This window comes from Somniosus microcephalus, chromosome 10 (assembly GCF_052327205.1).
Source record: "Somniosus microcephalus isolate GS21.2 chromosome 10, FLI_Smic_1.0, whole genome shotgun sequence".
NCBI classification, from domain to species: domain Eukaryota; kingdom Metazoa; phylum Chordata; class Chondrichthyes; order Squaliformes; family Somniosidae; genus Somniosus; species Somniosus microcephalus.
In genome coordinates, this window is record NC_140996.1 from 112,581,962 (window position 1) to 112,599,500 (window position 17,539).

A 17,539-nucleotide genomic window follows, 5' to 3' on the forward strand; every position below is an offset into this window, starting at 1 on the left:
GGATAGTGAGGTGAAAATATCTTCTATCCTCGGAAGAGGATACTGTACCGTGTGAAGGACCGGGTTTACAGTCACCTTGAAGTCTCCACAGATGCGAATTTTTCTCTGTTCTTCAGATTTATCATTATTCAATGCTTTCTTCATGACTGGAACAATGGGTGTTGCCCACTCGCTCCAATCTATTTTGGATAATACGCCTGCCTTTTCCAAATTCTCCAGCTCTGCCTCGACTGCTGGACGAATTGCGTATGGCACCGGTCTTGCCTTAAAAAACTTGGGAATTGCTGCATCTTCCACTTTTATTGAGGCGGTGATGCCTTTCAAGGTTCCTAGTTTCTCTTGAAACACCTCTTTGGCGTTGGCCAAGATGTCTTTTAATCGTTCAGGTATGACGTCATCATCGTTTTTTTTCTTACTGGTCACCGTCAGTGCCTGAATGGAGTGCCAGTTTAAACGTATTTTCCTGATCCATTCACGTCCCAACAGCGGTGGACCACCATCTTGTAGAATGTATAAATACAACTTTTGTATTTCCTTGCCGCTGTATACAACAGGCACCCTTATTTTTCCTTTGGGGTATACTTTCTGCCCCGTATATGTTTTCAAGATAATGGATGTGTCTTTTAAAGGTATATGCGGAAATAGCCACTCGTAATCCCGTCGATTTATGACGGTCAGAGCTGATCCTGTATCTAGCTCCATTTTAACTGGGGACCCTGCTATCGTGAGGGTAACCCAAATGGTCTGGTAATCATCTTTGGCAATTACATTATGTAATTTGAGACAGCTTAGTCTCTTGTTTTCGGAGTTGTTATCGCTCTTCTGGTCTTCGGAGCTACTGTCCGTCATCATTTGTACCTTTCTGTACTTTTCTTTATTGATTTTTTTTCCCTGTCTGTGGATTTTTTTTGTCCAGATCAGCATACCCGTGCAATGTGTCCAATCTTTCCGCATTGCCTGCATGCTTTGTCCTTGAACCAGCAGTCCCTCTGGTCATGGGTGGATCTGTCGCAGCGATAACATCCCTCGAAACCCTGTGTCATTTCATGGGTGCCGAAGTCCTGTGTCTTTTGTTGTATCTCTGCAGCTCCTCTTGCGGCTGCTTCGTATGATACAGCCATACTGAAAGCCTTGTCCAGTGTTAAATCTTTTTCAGAAAGCAGTCTTTTCTGTGTTCCGTCACTTAAGAGACCGCAGACGAATTTGTCTCGAAGATAATCTGCTAGTCCTGCCCCGAATTGGCAGTGTTTTGATAGCAATCAGCGTTACTTTCATTCTTGTGTTGATTTCTCTTGAAGAATTTGAATCGTTCCGCTATCAGCAGCGGTGTTGGGTTTAAGTGCTCCTGTAGGGTATCAACAATTTCTTTAAAATTCTTGTCCTTTGGTTTGGTTGGAGTGATTAAATTTCGTAACAGCCCGTATGTCTTTGCGCCCATTAGATTTAGCAGTACTGAAGCTTTTTTTTCATCTTCTATTCCATTTGCGGTGCAATATACCTCCACTCTTTCCACATATGTGGTCCAATCCTCTATCTCGTTATCAAAAGCATCAATATTGCCAGACTTAGGCATCCTAGAAATAAAATGGCGCTTCCTGCGCTTTTCTTTCTTTTCTGCAGAAAAGATATGGCGCTTCCCTGCCGCTGCTGCCGATGACAACGCTGTTTCCCGCGGTTTCCGTTCTTTTTTATTTATTTATTTACAGTTGGAGACTCGTTCTCGCCGGACTCTCTCTCTAGGTCTGAACGCCGACCTGCTTGCAGCGCCGGCCGTCTCCCGAGTGCTCCCTCCCCATCTGTTACTGCTTGCCTCCGATTTCGCTGCTTGGCCCAGCTGTAGAGACAGCCGCTGGAGCCCCAGCCCGACGCCCAGGAAGGATTATTGCAGTACCTGCCACCAGCTTGGCTAGCTGGTGAAACCACAGCTTTTTCTTTTTCTTGATTTTTCTTCAACTTTGGACGCCAGAGGAATCGATGTCCTTGAGGTGCTGCCGAATTGCAGGTAAGTCCGTTTCCAATTCGTCGCCACTGTTGTGTCTGTGTGTTGATAGAGACACTGAAGACAGGAGTTGGTTTCATAGGTGTTTACCAAACAAAGTCTGGAGGGGAACTAACTGATACAACACAATATACAGGCTTATATAGCCCGAGTGGCCATTACCGGCATTACAGTACACATGGGGCTCTTAAAGGCACATACACTACACACACCTGGAGTGCTGTGCACAGTTTTGATCTCCTTATCTTGGAGGTGGTGCAACGAAGGTTCACTAGATTGGTTCCTGGGATGAGAGGGCTGTCCTATGATGAGAGATTGTGTAGAATGGGCTTATACACTCTGGAGTTTAGAAGAATGAGAGGTGATTGCATTGAAACATGCAAGATTCTGAAGGGGATTGACAGGGTAGGTGCTGAGAGGTTGTTTCCCCTGGCTGGAGTGTCTAGAACTAGGGGGCATAGTCTCAGGGTAAGGGGTAAGCCATTTAAGACTGAGATGAGGAGGAATTTCTTCACTCAGAGTGTTGTGAATATTTGGAATTCTCTGCCCCACACGGCTGTGAATGCTGAGTCTTTGAGTATATTCAAGGCTGAGATAGATAGATTTTTGGACTCTAGGGGAATCAAGGGATATGGAGATTGGGCGGGAAAGTGGAGTTGAAGTCAATGATCAGCCATGATCTTATTGAATGGCGGAGCAGGCTCAAGGGGCCGTATGGCCTACTCCTGCTCTTATTTCTTATGTTCTTAACCTGTCCTCACAATTTAGCCCTTTAAGCCCTGGTATCATTTTGGTGAATCTGCGCTGTACCCCCTCCAAAGCCCACATATCTTTCTTGAGATTCTGTGCCCAAAACTGAATGCAGTATTCCAGATGGGGTCTGACCAAGGCTCTATACAACAGAAGCATCACTACTTCACTTTTGCATTCCAACCCCCTTGAGATAAAGGCCAACTTTCCACTAGCCTTTTTGATTATTTTTTATATCTGTGCACTAGCTTTTAGTGATCTGTGCACATGGACACCCAAATCCTTCAGTTCCTCCACAGCTCCTAGTTTCTCACCATTAATGAAATATCCGGATTTGTCTTTTCTTGGATCCAAAGATGATGGCCTCACCCTTCCACACATTGAACTCCACCTGCCATAGTTTTGCCCACTAACTTAGTCTGTCAATGTCCCTTTGTAACTCATCAACTCTTGGACACCAACGCCCCTCCGGAACCTTCTTCCCCTTCACTTTCCTCTGACCCCCCTTCTCCCAATCTCACCCCCTGCCGCGTTTTCACTATCCCCTCTGACCTTCCACTCTCTGACCCTGAACGATCAGTCCTCAGCAAAGGCCTGAGCTTCATCCCCTTACGCGCCCACCTCAATGAATTTCGAGCTCGGCACGATGTTGAGCTCTTTTTCTGCCGCCTTCGTCTCCGTGCCCACTTCTCTGGCCAGGAGTCTTACCCCCGTACAACTGACCCTTTCTCCCGCTTGCAGAATTCCCGTTCTACCTGGACCCCTCCCCTTGGCCTCTTACCCTCTCTAGATCTTTTCATCGCTAACTGCCGCCGTGACATCGGCCGTCTCCATTTCTCTGCTCCCCTCACTCACTCCAGCCTACCTCCCTCTGAACTTGCAGCACTCCATTCTCTTAGATCCAACCCTGACATTGTCATTAAACCCGCTGACAAAGGTGGTGCTGTTGTTGTTTGGCGTACTGACCTCTACCTAGCGGAAGCTGAACGCCAACTCTCTGACACCTCCTACCTCCACCTGGACCATGACCCCACTACCGAACATCAAACCACCGTTTCCAAGACTGTCACTGACCTCATCTCCTCTGGAGATCTTCCCCCCGCTGCCACCAACCTCATAGTTCCCCAACCCCGCACAGCCCGCTTCTACCTCCTTCCCAAGATCCACAAACAGGACTGCCCTGGTAGACCCATCGTTTCAGCCTGTTCTTGCACCACGGAACTTATCTCTTCCTATCTTGACCTTATCTTTTCTCCCCTTGTCCAGTCTCTTCCCACCTACATCCACGACTCTTCGGACGCCCTCCGCCACTTTAACAGTTTCCTGGCCCCAATCGCTTCCTTTTCACCATGGGCGTACAATCCCTTTACACCTCCATCCCCCACCCAGATGGCCTGAGGGCGCTCCGCTTCTTCCTTGAACAGAGGCCCGATCAGTCCCCATCTACCACCACCCTTCTCACATTGAACAACTTCTCCTTTAACTCCACTCATTTCCTCCAAATCAAAGGTGTTGCTATGGGTACCCGCATGGGTCCTAGCTATGCCTGCCTTTTCGTGGGCTATGTGGAACAATCTTTGTTCCAGTCCTACTCGGGTCCCCTCCCTCACCTCTCTTTCCGATACATTGATGACTGTATCGGTGCCGTTTCCTGCTCTCGCCCCGAACTTGACAATTTCATTCACTTTGCCTCCAATTTCCACCCTTCCCTCACCTTCACATGGTCCATCTCTGACTCTTCCCTTCCTCGACTTCTCCGTCTCCATCTCTGGGGATAGGTTATCGACCAATATTCACTACAAGCCCACTGACTCCCACAGCTACCTGGACTACACTTCCTCCCACCCCGCTTCCTGTAAGGACTCTATTCCATTCTCCCAGTTTCTCCGTCTCCGCCGTATCTGCTCCGACAATGCCACCTTCCACACCAGTGCTTCAGACATGTCTTCCTTTTTCCACAACCGAGGATTCCCCTCTACCGTGGTTGACACTGCCCTCGACCGTGTCAGTTCTATCTCCCACACTTCTGCCCTCACCCCTGCCCCTCCCTCCCGGAACCACGATAGGGTTCCCCTTGTCCTCACCTTTCACCCCACCAGCCTCCACATTCAACGGATCATCCTCCGGCATTTCCGCTACCTCCAAAGTGATCCCACCACCAAACGTATCTTCCCCTCCCCTCCCCTTTCAGCATTATGTAGGGACCGCTCCCTCCGAGACACCCGAGTCCACTCCTCTATCACCCCAAACAGCCCTTCCCCTGGCACCTTCCCGTGCAAGCGGAGGAGATGTAATACCTGCCCCTATACCTCCCCCCTTCCCACTGTCCAGGGCCCCAAACACCCCTTCCAGGTGAAACAGTGATTTGCTTGTACTTCTTGCAATCTAGTATACTGTATTCGCTGCTCACGATGCGGTCTCCTCTACACTGGGGAGACCAAAGGTCCGTAAGGGTGACCCCGAGCTTCCGGTCGCCTGTCATTTTAATTCACCGCTCCATTCCCACTCGGACTTCACCGTCCTTGGCCTCTTGTATTGTTCCACGGAAGCTCAACGTAAACTCGAGGAACAGCACCTCATCTTCCGATTATAACCTCGGCCCCTATTACATTTTTTCTTGTAATTTTTCCACTCCTTTCCCCCTCCCCCTTTCCTTTTGTTTCTCTCTCACACCTGGCAGCTATCTCTTGCCTTGCCAGTACACTTTACACCTAATCTCAGCCTATTACCATCTCATCTAGCTTCTAATACCTTTTATTGTCTCTTTTACTTCTTTTGTTTCTTTCACTTCTTTTGTCCGATCGCAGCCCTGCCTTCGATCTATTTTCTTTTCTTTCCAGTTTTGAAGAAGGGTACGACCCGAAACGTCAACTCAAATTTCTCTCCACGGATGTTGCCTGACCTGCTGAGTTTTTCCAGCATTTTCTGTTGTTATTTCGGATTTCCAACATCTGCAGTATTTTGCTATCACACAACTTACTGTGCCTTCTAATTTAGTGTAATCTTCAGACTTTGATATACAGATCTCTATCCCTTCATCCAAGTCATTCATATATATGGTGAAAACCTGAGGCTCAAGTACAGATACCTGGAAAACACCACTTGTTATATCCTGCAAATGAATGCCTCCTTTATCCCTATTATTATGTCTCCTACTTCCCAATCAATTATCGATCCATGTCACAAGTGCAATTCCATGCACATTAATTTTTGCTAATAATCTTTTGTACGGAACCTTATCTTTGGAAGTCCATATAGATAATATCTATAGACACTCACCTAGCCACCATGTCAGTGACCTCCTTAAAAAATTAAATAGATTAGTCAGACATGACCTACCTGCCACAAATCAAAGCACTGATCAAGGAAAATAGCTAAAATAAGCACAGAAATCTTAAAAGAATTAAGACAAAACCGTAATACCCAAATTAAAGTAATATTGCATTGAACTATCAATCTTAACATTTTAAATTTATTATTTGGATAGAAACAGGGACAATCAGTTCCTTACCACAAAATAAAACTAGTTTTTGACTGGTCTGATAACATTCATGTGCAGACAGTACTAGGCACTGTTTTTACTATGAATTATTATCTCTGTACTCATAAGCATTCAGAATGTGTGTGGTATCAGTGAAAGAATGCAAGTGTACAAAGCAGTCTGCACTTGATAAGCCAACATCCGGATTTTTCATAAAGTATGAACTGTACCTTCTTCAGTGTTTTGAATGGCATTTACTGTTTGGACTGGATCAAAGGCACTTGGAAATGGGCTGATCTGGATATTCTGAAAAATGAAAATTAACATTTACAAATTAATTTACAACATCTGTAAGTTATGATAGCACCTAAAATAGCTGTAACTTTACCAAATTACCTTGCAAATTTTATCCATAAGATCCCCTTTCTTAGATCATTAGAACTGTTAATGGTGGTGAGATACCGTAGAATTCAAAACATGTGAATAACAGCCACAATCAATTTATTTTCTATGTTAGAGAGATTATTCTCCTTATATTACATCCAATGAAGTTTTGGATTCAAATAGCAGTCAAAAGTGGAAATAGAAATATAACAACGAATGTCATTTGTTGCAACAAATTTTGGGCAAGATTTTATTTGCACTGTTTTGCTAACACAGATGCAAAGCATAGTTCAAAGTCCAATAAAAAATCTATTGTACTTGGCAGTTTGATAGCGGTTAATGCTCCTGCATGCTGATGAGATCATTTTAAATACATTTCTGACAAAGTTTTGCATTGCGCTGCTAGAGTTATAAAGGGCACCAGAAAGCATGACCTTATATACAGCAGAAAATTTAAAAAGGGAATTTAGTGTTTTGACTGTGGATTAAAAAAATAAAAAATACCACCAAATAGTTCAAAGGCTTTTGTGAAATCATTCGGGTTAAGGTTCTATAAATATTTTATCTATAGTATATATATATATTTATAGATTATTTATGTCTCCCAGGCTGGCAGTTCCCTATTTAGTTCCTCTCCATTGCAAATCATCTATTGCCATTCCCCCCATACTCCTCTAGCACCTTGACCTCCTTCCAGCACCTCACCCTGTTCCAAGTCTCTCACCTCTGATTTAACATCTTCATTTTCTACTGCCACGCCCACTCCCCCAAGTCTCAGCATGAGTTTCTCCCCAGGATATCCTTCAGCCTCTGCTTTGAGTGATTTATTATCCTGTGATTTCAATTTTCCTCGCAGCTTCCCTTGCCCTCTCTCCTCTGAATTCACCATCCTCCCTAAACATTTCCCTCCATATTAATTCACGGCCACTCCCTTGACATTGCCTTCTCCTGTGGTCTCTCTACTCCCATGAACCCAATCACTGACAAGGCCATCTCCAATCACTTCCTTGCCACTCATATCCTCTTAACCCCTTCCAACCCAATTTGCTTCTGCATCTGCCCTAGAAAAATCTCTCCCCAACTCGCTTACAAATTCCAAACTCCCAACTGCCTAGCCTTTGGCCTTCCATTTGGATGATACCTTTGATGCCCTTGTCCCCAGCAAAAATTTTACTCTTTCTAATCCCAGTCATTCCCCTGGTAGAGCCCCCATCTTTGCTCATTTCAGACCAAGGGACACAAACTTGAGCATATCTGATTCACAACTGGCTTAGCCATCGATTGCCAGATCTGGCTGGACCACATCAAGTTCAACCAGCCTTACTCCTCTGTCAAAACTGAGCTCATGTTTCATGATTCATTCGTTTTCCCGGAGGAAGCCCCGATCTTTAATTTTGCTGCCTGAAGCTCAGGTATTTATATTTAATTAATGTTGCTGATAAGTAAGGGTCTTTTTAATTTATTAACCTCACATTTTTATTTAGTTAACTTTCTCTCCAATGTATTGAATTCATTTATCTCCATCAATCCCAACTTTCATTAATTTATTTATTTGGTGCTGTTTTTCCCCATTCTGTTAAGGTTGCTTTAAATTCATTAATCACCCATCTTCATTTTTATCAGTTTCATTTTTATTTTTGACTACCTTGCTTTCTTCCTCCTCTTCATCCTATCCTTTTCCCCTCTACCTTTCCCATCCACTATGCGCTCTCTACCAACCTCTCTACCTGTCCTCTTCTCCCTTTCTCTCACTTCTTTCCTGCTCTGTTGACTTATCCCCTCTTCCCTAACTCACCTCCCCATCCTCTATGCCCAACTGATCTTGCCTCCTCTTCATCCGCTTTCTCCTCTCCCCATCCTCTTGTGCTTTCCCAATCCTCTCCCCAATAGCCTCACCCCCCCTCTTTCCCTTAAAGTACTTGTGTCACTGGGGAGAATTTTAAATAGCAAAAATGGGTGGGTTTGGGTCGGGTGAGGTATGAAAATTTAAAAATTCTCAAACCCAACCCCAACCCACCTACTTCCGGTTTCTGAGACGGGTGGGGGGGTGCAACCAACCCATTCCCAGGAGGCAGGTTGGTCATTTAAATATTATAATGAGGCTGCGTGTCTCGCATTAAACTTATCTTCCAGGTTTAACCTTGGCTGGCCAGGTTTCCTGGGCCTCAGGGAACCCGGCAGCTAAAGGGAAGCGAGGATAGCTTTGTGCAAAATGTAATTCCCTTTCCAGCACTGCTTGTGGGCCAAGAGGAGCAGGAGTGCTTCCTCCAAGCCTACATGCTTCCCTGCCCGCCATTGGACCCCCGCCATTGGATTCCCGCCCCCCACCCTGGGATCCAAAGACCACCCCCCACCCCCCCGCGATCAGGACCCCCTCAGTGATCAGACCCCTAACCGGGATCAGAGATCGGATCCCCCTCGCGATCGGGAATCGGACCCGACCCCGCCCCCACCCCAGAATCAGAGATCACTCCCCGCCCCCCACACTCCCATTAACCCAGCTGCAGGTTCCATACCTGCTCTTGCCTGTGGTCTCCTCCGGACCGTTCCCCACCTGACAGGGACCCAAGCCTCTCAAGCAGGCTGGCTTCTGGATGGGGAACTTGCTGGAAAAAGAAGACGCACGCTGTGATGTTAAAACTGCACAACGTGCGAGGACCAAAACTCCTCCCCCGCTCACAAAACCTGTCCCAGTAAATATCGGTGCCATTGTTTCCAATCGTGCAGCTACTTTCTTTAGCCTCCAACCCTGCTTTGAAATCCTCTGGTTTTCTTCGATACTCCCTCACTCCCACTCCAGGCGGCCTCTAACTCGCCTATTAAAGCCTCTCTCTATTCCCTACCATCCATATTATCTAACCCGGCTCTACTTTCCTCTTTATTCATCCCACCGGCCTCTATCCTGCCCTACCTCACACTATTTTCCCCTCTTGCTCTATCTTGCTATACCTTCCCCAGCTGCCCTATTGTTGCCCACTATCTTCACAGTCCTACCTCAGTACTGGTCCAATTATTTTTTACCCTTTGACTTGAAGACAGCAATTAATCTTGATTCCCCACGTGCAACACCATGGGCGACTGAATATATCTTCTTTTAAATAAATATTTTGGATGAAAGAATGGCACCACAGGAATACTGCCTCCATGTTTAACTATCACCCATAGGATTAAGGACAGCACAAGATTAGCTGGCAGTAATTGAGGTCCGATATTAATGAGGATTGTTGGTCCTCACTCCTTCCATAATGCTGTAGTGGAAATCCTATGCTGCCATTAATTGAGGGAAGAAGGATAAAAATATGGTCTATGGTTTGCACACCCTAACTAGCATTAGGAGGGTGTCAGTATGCTAACATTATAGGTTGCACTTCTAGACTAATTGTTTTAAGCTTAGAAGTAGAATTGTGTTACAACTATTCAAGTAATAAGAGCGTAGAAATATCTAAACTTATTTCATCACACATATGTACAAATATAAAACAATTAAAGGATAAACAAAATTATTCTCATAATTCACTAAGAAGATAAAAAGTACCCCAAAATTCTAGAAATGGTTAGATGACGACATCCACGTTCTCCTCAAACATAACTACATCAATTGTAAAATGCAGTAAAGGGATTTTTGTTGCACAAAATAGCAAATATCAGGGAGTTAGTTAAAGGATATAACTTGGTCTTTGGGTTCACATGATGTTCTTGTGGTTTAAATATAATTTGTATTTTTTTAGTTTCACAGAATGCACACGCCCAGGTATTGGGGGACGAGATAGGTAGGAAACATAAAATTAAACTTTTCAAACCATCTTTCTCAGAGGAAAAACTTTAGTGACATTACCTTTTAATACCTACAATTTGGCCTTTTAATCACTGATGATTTTCCAGGTTCATTGACTGTGAACCTTTAAGATAGCATGGATTTTGTTATTAGAGCAACATTTTCTCTGAGAACATGTAATTAATTTTCACTCAGTTCTTATCCGATGCACAATTCTTTTAATTTGGCTTGTTTGTGTTCCCCATCCTTTTCTTCCTGATCAAGTAACTAAATAAACTTAGTGCAGTTTACATTAGATTTTACATTCACATTTTTGTTTTCAGTTGCACGTGTAACCAATAATAACTGATTTAAGTTTTAAATGGTCAGCTACTGAACTAAACATCTGTGGCCCTGCTGACTCAATAAACCTATCAATTGTACAAGAGGTGATTTCACGCCACATAATGCAAAAATGAGTACTTGCACTTGACATGCACATGCAACATAACCTCCTTTCACCTATGGTTGTGATTGCTTTAGTCACTCTGTGCACAGAAGCCATAGAACCATAGAAGTTTACAACACAGAAGGCTATTCAGCCCATTGTGTCCAAGCGAACTCTATGCTAGAGCAATCCAAAACTATTACCTCTGCCCTGATCTCTCCCACAGCCCCAAATCTTCCACAACTTCAAATATATACCCACTTTTCCCTTAAAATATGCAATTTTCTCTGACTCAACTACTTCATAAGGCAAAGCACTCTCTAACAACTCTCTGCTTAAAGAAATTTCTCTTAAACTCTCTTTACTCTATGTGACAACTTTAAATTGAAGGCTTCTCATCACTGACTCGTCAACCAGAGGAAATCGTTTTTTCCTATTCATCCAGTCAAAATCCTTCATAATTAAAAAACTTACATTTTCTCTACTCCATTGGAAATATCCCCAGTATTTCAATAACTATAGTTTCTCAATTCTGATATCAAGCGAAAGTAGTTGGAGGATATCCAACTGAGAGAGAGTAAGAACAGTTTGGAGTCATGATAGTCAATTTTTCTGTACACAAGACTGGGGTGGCAAAACTTCAAAATAAATTGCCACTTTTTCCACCATCATGTTAATTGTGACCAGACCAGTATTTTGGTAGTGATGCTTGTTTTACAATCTTCTCCAAGAACCAAATGTTATATACAAAAAGATACCTAAATACGATCACTTTTAATTGAAGCAGGATAAATTCAAAGAGATTCATATGTAGTATCACGCATTATTATGAAGGTACCTGTCCTATTTGACCAGATTTACATGTGGCAGAACGAATAATCATTCTTCTCTGCTCAAGAAGAGCTCTGTGTTTTGCTCCACTACTGCCTGTATCCATGGGGTGCTTTCTTCTAGCATCAGTAACATATGCTTCAGGAATTAAAAACATAACAATAATTAACAGTTGGAAATACAAGAATAAAGACATCCCAATCCATCAGCCTGGCACATTCTGGTGCTTTAGGAGAAGGGTGGCAAGCTAGCTCTGAAGGTTAGAACATTTCTCACTTCCATTTTTTGCATCAGGTGATATTTGTATGTTTCACCTTTTCAAGTCTAGCTTCTAGAATGGAGTTTGGAGTTTAGTACAGTTTTATATTATAGAATTATGCTAACAAAGAACAAGGGCTAGTTAATTAAATTAATTCTCTCATCACCCATTCTTGGCTTAAATTTAAAGCCACGTTTTCAAGGTAGAAGTTAAATCAGTATATTACTTAGAACCTTACCTTTCTCTTTAATCCTGATATGGTTCTTTGTGCAACATTGGACACAACCCGTTCTTTCCAACCTCAGCATTTTAAGAAATCCTAATCATTGTGCACTTTTTAAAAAATTCGTTCATGGGATGTGGGCATCGCTGGCAAGGCCAGCATTTATTGCCCATCCCTAGTTGCCCTTGAGAAGGTGGTGGTAAGCTGCCTTCTTGAACCGCTATAGTCCGTGTGGTGAAGGTACTCCCACAGTGCTGTTAGGGAGGGAGTTCCAGGATTTTGACCCAGCGACGATGAAGGATCGGCAATATACTTCCAAGTCAGGATGGTGTGTGACTTGGAGGGGAACTTGGAGGTGGTGGTGTTCCCATGTGCCTGCTGCCCTTGTCCTTGAGGTGGTAGAGGTCGCAGGTTTGGAAGGTGCTTCTGAAGAAGCCTTGGCGAGTTGCTGCAGTGCATCTTGTAGATGGTGCACACTGCAGCCACGGTATGCCGGTGGTGGAGGGAGTGAATGTTTAAGGTGGTGGATGGGGTGCCAATCAAGTGGGCTGCTTTGTCTTGGATGGTGTCGAGCTTCTTGAGTGTTGTTGGAGCTGCACTCATCCAGGCAAGTGGAGAGTATTCCATCACACTCCTGACTTGTGCTTTGTAGATGGTGGAAAGGCTTTGGGGAGTCAGGAGGTGAGACACTCGCCGCAGAACACCCAGCCTCTGACCTGCTCTTGTTACCACAGTATTTATGTAGCTGGTCCAGTTAAGGTTCTGGTCAATGGTGGCCCCCAGGATATTGATAGTGGGGGATTCGGCGATGGTAATGCCGTTGAATGTCAAGGGGTGGTGGTTAGAAGCTCGCTTGTTGGAGATAGTCATTGCTTGGCACTTGTGTGGCGCAAATGTTACTTGCCACTTATTAGCCCAAGCCTGAATGTCATCCAAGTCTTGCTGCATGTGGGCATGGACTGCTTCATTATCTGAGGAGTTGTGAATGGCACTGAACACTGTGCAGTCATCAGCAAACATCCCCACTTCTGATGTTATTATGGACTTGAATTTACAAGAAAGAACAACAACTTCTATTTATATAGTGCTTTTAATGTAGTAAAATGATAGAAGGTGCTTTACAGGAGCGTTATTAAACAAAATTTGACATCGAGCCACATAAGGGGATATTGGGGAGATGATCAAAAGCTTGGTCTAAGAGGTAGGTTTTAAGGAGCATCTTAATGGAGGAAAGAGAGTTAGAGAGGAGGAGAGGTTTAGGAATGGAATTTCAGAGCTTAGGGCCCTGGCAGCAGAAGGCACGGCCACCACTGGTGGAGCGATTAAAATCAGGGATGCTCAAGAGGCCAGAATTGGAGGGTTTTAGAGCTGGAGGAGGGTTTTAGAGCTGGAGAAGGTTACAGAGATAGTGAGGGGCAAGACCATGAGGGATTTGAAAACAAGGGTGAGAATTTTAAAATTGAGGCGTTGCTTAACCGAGAGCCAAAAAATGCTGATTAGAGAAACAGCAATACTTAAATATTGTTTGTATGCAACCCAACACTAGTCGTGCCAGATGTATTTAATGGAAACTTTCTATCATAATGGGCATTTTCCCAAACACTTTAGTGATTTTTTAAGGGTATTTATATCAATACTTTTACATTATTTGGCTATATTTGTTTGCTCAGAAGACTTACATATTGAAATGAATGTTTTCAGTAATATCAGTCAACAGAGTCACTATAGCCACATTGGGGTTGACGCCATTTTCCTGTAGTTTTGGCAAGCTTCCATCAAAGTTATAATGGATGATCCATTGCAAGGTCCATATTTTTAAGGTATTTAATTCTCCATCATGTCTGGGTCTCACTGCAGCATGCACCACCCTCTGACAAATATCTATGCCAATGCCATTCTTGCTCTGGCTACTAAAAAGTGCTCGAGTGACTCACCCACTAGTTGTGTGTTTGGGGAGATGGGTGGTCGTGCCAGCATTCATTCTGCAATCTTTCCCCTGACAGCTCCTAGCTCAGGAACTCATCATGTGGAAGATCACAAGGAAAGAACCCATGTCTTACCACACTACCTAAAGGAATGGTAGCTTAGTGGTAATGTCACTGGGCTAATGATCCAGAGACGTGATTTCAAGTCCCACCACGGCAGCTGGGGAATTTAAATTCAGTTAATTAAATAAATCTGGAATGAAAAGCTAGTATCAGTAATGGTAATCATGAAACTATCAGATTGTCGTAAAAACCCATCTGGTTAACTAATTAGAGAAGGAAATCTGCCATCTTTACCTGGTCTGGCCTATATGTGACTCCAGACCCACAGCAATGTGGATGACTCTCAACTGCCCTCTGAAATGGCCTAGCAAGTCACTCAGTTGTGTAACAAACCGCTACAAAACACAATAATAAAAATGAAACCAGATGGACCACCTGGCATTGACACGGCAACGGCACGCCCAGCCCAGTCGACCCTGCAAAATCTTTCTCATGAACATCTGGGGACTTGTGCCAAAATTGGGAGAGCTGTCCCACAGACTAGACAAGCAACAGCCTGACATAATCATACTCACAGAATCATACCTTTCAGCCAATGTCCCAAACTCCTCCATCACCATTCCTGGGTATGTCCTGTCCCACCGGCAGGACAGACCAACCAGGGGTGGCAGCACAGTGGTATATAGTCGGGACGGAGTGGCCCTGGGAATCCTCAACATTGACTCCGGACCCCATGAACTCTCATGGCTTCAGGTCAAGCATGGGCAAGGAAACCTCCTGCTGATGATCACCTACCGCCCTCCCTCAGCTGATGAATCAGTACTTTTCCATGTTGAACACCACTTGGAAGAAGCACTGAGGGTAGCAAGGGCAATCACCAAGAGTGGCTCAGTAGCACCACTGCTGGCTGAGTCCTTAAGGACATAACTGTCAATCTGGGCCTGCGACAGGTGGTGCGAGAACCAACATGAGGGAAAAACCTACTTGACCTCGTCCTCACCAATCTACCTGTCGCAAATGCATCTGTCCATGACAGTATTGGTATCAGTGACCACCACATAGTCATTGTGGAGACAAAGTCCCGTCTTCACAATGAGGACACCCTCCATCGTGTTGTGTGGCACTACCACCGTGCTAAATGGGATAAATTCAGAACAGATCTAGCAGCTCAAAACTGGGCATCCACGAGGCGCTGTGGGCCATCAGCAACAGCAGTAATTGTATTCAACCACAATCTGTAACCTCATGGCCTGGCATATTCCTCACTCTGCCATTACCATCAAGCCAAGGGACCAAACCTGGTTCAATAAGGAGTGTAGAAGAGCATGCCAGGAGCAGCACCAGGTGTACATAAAATTGAGCCAACCTGGGGAAGCTGCAACACAGGACTGCATGCTAAAAAGAGGAAGCAGCATGCTTTAGACAGAGCTAAGCGATCCCACAATCAACGGATCAGATCAAAGCTCTGCAGTCCTACCACATCCAGGTGTGAATGGTGGTGGACTATTAAACAACTAACGGAAGGAGGAGGTTCCATGAATATCCCCATACTCAATGATGGTGGAGCTCAGCACGTGAGTGCAAAAGACAAGGCTGAAGCATTTGCAACCATCTTCAGCCATAAGTCCCGAGTGGATGGTCCATATCGGCCTACTCCTGAGGTCCCCACCATCACAGAAGCCAATCTTCAACCAATTCGATTCACTCCACGTGAAATGGCTGAGCGCACTGCATACAGCAAAGGCTATGGGCCCTGACAAAATCCCAGCTATCATGTTGAAGACTTGTGCTCCAGAACTAGCCGTGCCTCTAGCCAAGCTGTTCCAGTACAGCTGCTTCTTCTTCTTAGGCGGTCCCTCGGAAACGAGGATGACTTGCTTCCACATTAAAAATGAGTTCGCAGGTTACTGATGAGTCCAATGCTGGACCTACAGACTCTGTCACAGGTGGGGCAGACGGTGGTTGAAGGGGCGGGCGGGTGGGTGGGGTGCTTGGGTTGACGTGCGCTCCCTCCGCTGTTTGTGCTTGGCTTCCGCTTGCTCCCGGCGAAGAGACTCGAGGTGTTCGGCGCCTTCCCGGATGCTTCTCCTCCACTTTGTGCGGTCTTGGGCCAGGGATTCCCAGGTGTCGATGGGGATGTTACACTTTTTCAAGGAGGCTTTGAGGGTGTCCTTGAAGCGTATCCTCTGCCCACCTGGAGCTCTCTTGCCGTGCCGGAGCTCTGAGTAGAGCGCTTGTTTTGGGAGTCGCGTATTGGGCATGCGGACAATGTGACCCATCCATTGGAGCTGATTGAGCATGGTCAAAGCTTCGATGCTGGGGATGTTGGCCTGAGCAAGAACACTGACGTTGGTGCGCCTATCCTGCCAATGGATTTGCAGGATCTTGCGGAGGCAGCGTTGGTGGTACCTCTCCAGTGCTTTGAGGTGCCTGCTGTACATGGTTCATGTCTCTGAGGCATACAGCAGGGCGGGTATCACTGCTGCTCTGTAGACCATGAGCTTAGTGCCAGGTTTGAGGTCCTGGTCTTCAAACACTCTCTTCCTCAGGCGACCGAAGGCTGCACTGGCACACTGAAGGCGGTGTTGGACTTCGTCGTTGACGTCTGCCCTTGTTGACAGTAGGCTCCCGAGGTATGGAAAGTGGTCCACGTTGTCCAAGGCCTTGTCGTGGATTTTGATAATCGGGGGGCAGTACTGTGTGGCGGGGGCAGGTTGGTAGAGGGCCTTTGTCTTACGGATGTTTAGTGTAAGGCCTATGCTCTCGTACGCTTCGGTGAAGGTGTTGACGATGGTTTGGAGTTCGACCTCCGAGTGAGCGCAGACACAAGCGTCGTCTGCATACTGTAATTCGATGACAGAGGATGGGATGACCTTGGATCTGGACTGGAGGCGACGGAGGTTGAACAGTTTCCCATTTGTTCTGTAAATTAGCTCCACTCCAGTGGGGAGCTTACTGAGGGTGAAATGGAGCATTGCAGCAAGGAAGATCGAAAAGGCTTTATGGCAGCACCCTCGCTCCAAGCACTGGGATCTGCTGGACGACGTCATCGTCCGAGTGAGGGACCGCAAGGACGTCCGCATCACCCGCGCCATGACAGGAGCTGATGACTACTGGACAGACCACCGCCTAATCCGCTCTGTCATCCCCATCAATGTAGCCCCAAAACAGCGGCGGCAACAGAAACAATGCCGCAGGAAAATTAACGCTGGAGTACTCAAATACTCCAGTACAGCTACAACACTGGCATTTATCCGACAATGTGAAAAACTGCCCAGGTATGTCCTGTCCACAAAAAGCAGGACCAATCCAACCCGGCCAATTACCGCCCCATCAGTCTACTCTCAATCATCAGCGAAGTGATGGAAGGTGTCATCGACAGTGCTATCAAGTGGCACTTACTCACCAATAACCTGCTCACT

General features: G+C 45.4%; 1 protein-coding gene across 9 annotated transcripts in view; it reads right to left on the reverse strand.

Moving 5' to 3' along the window:
- Positions 1-17,539, reverse strand: part of cep126 (centrosomal protein 126) — a 279,549-nt gene that overhangs the window by 34,395 nt on the left and 227,615 nt on the right. For 6 of the 9 annotated variants that reach the window (XR_015079720.1, XM_085998712.1, XM_085998714.1 and 3 more), the window contains 2 exons: positions 11,655-11,785; positions 6,461-6,536 (listed from right to left, as the gene is read on the reverse strand). Coding sequence is in view for 8 of the 9 variants with exons in the window: in XM_085998712.1 (XP_085854838.1) it covers positions 6,461-6,536; positions 11,655-11,785 (207 nt within the window). In the remaining variant the exon portion in view is untranslated. The remainder of the gene's footprint in view (positions 1-6,460; positions 6,537-11,654; positions 11,786-17,539) is intronic. The other 3 variants (XM_085998717.1, XM_085998716.1, XM_085998715.1) reach the window with 1 other exon arrangement.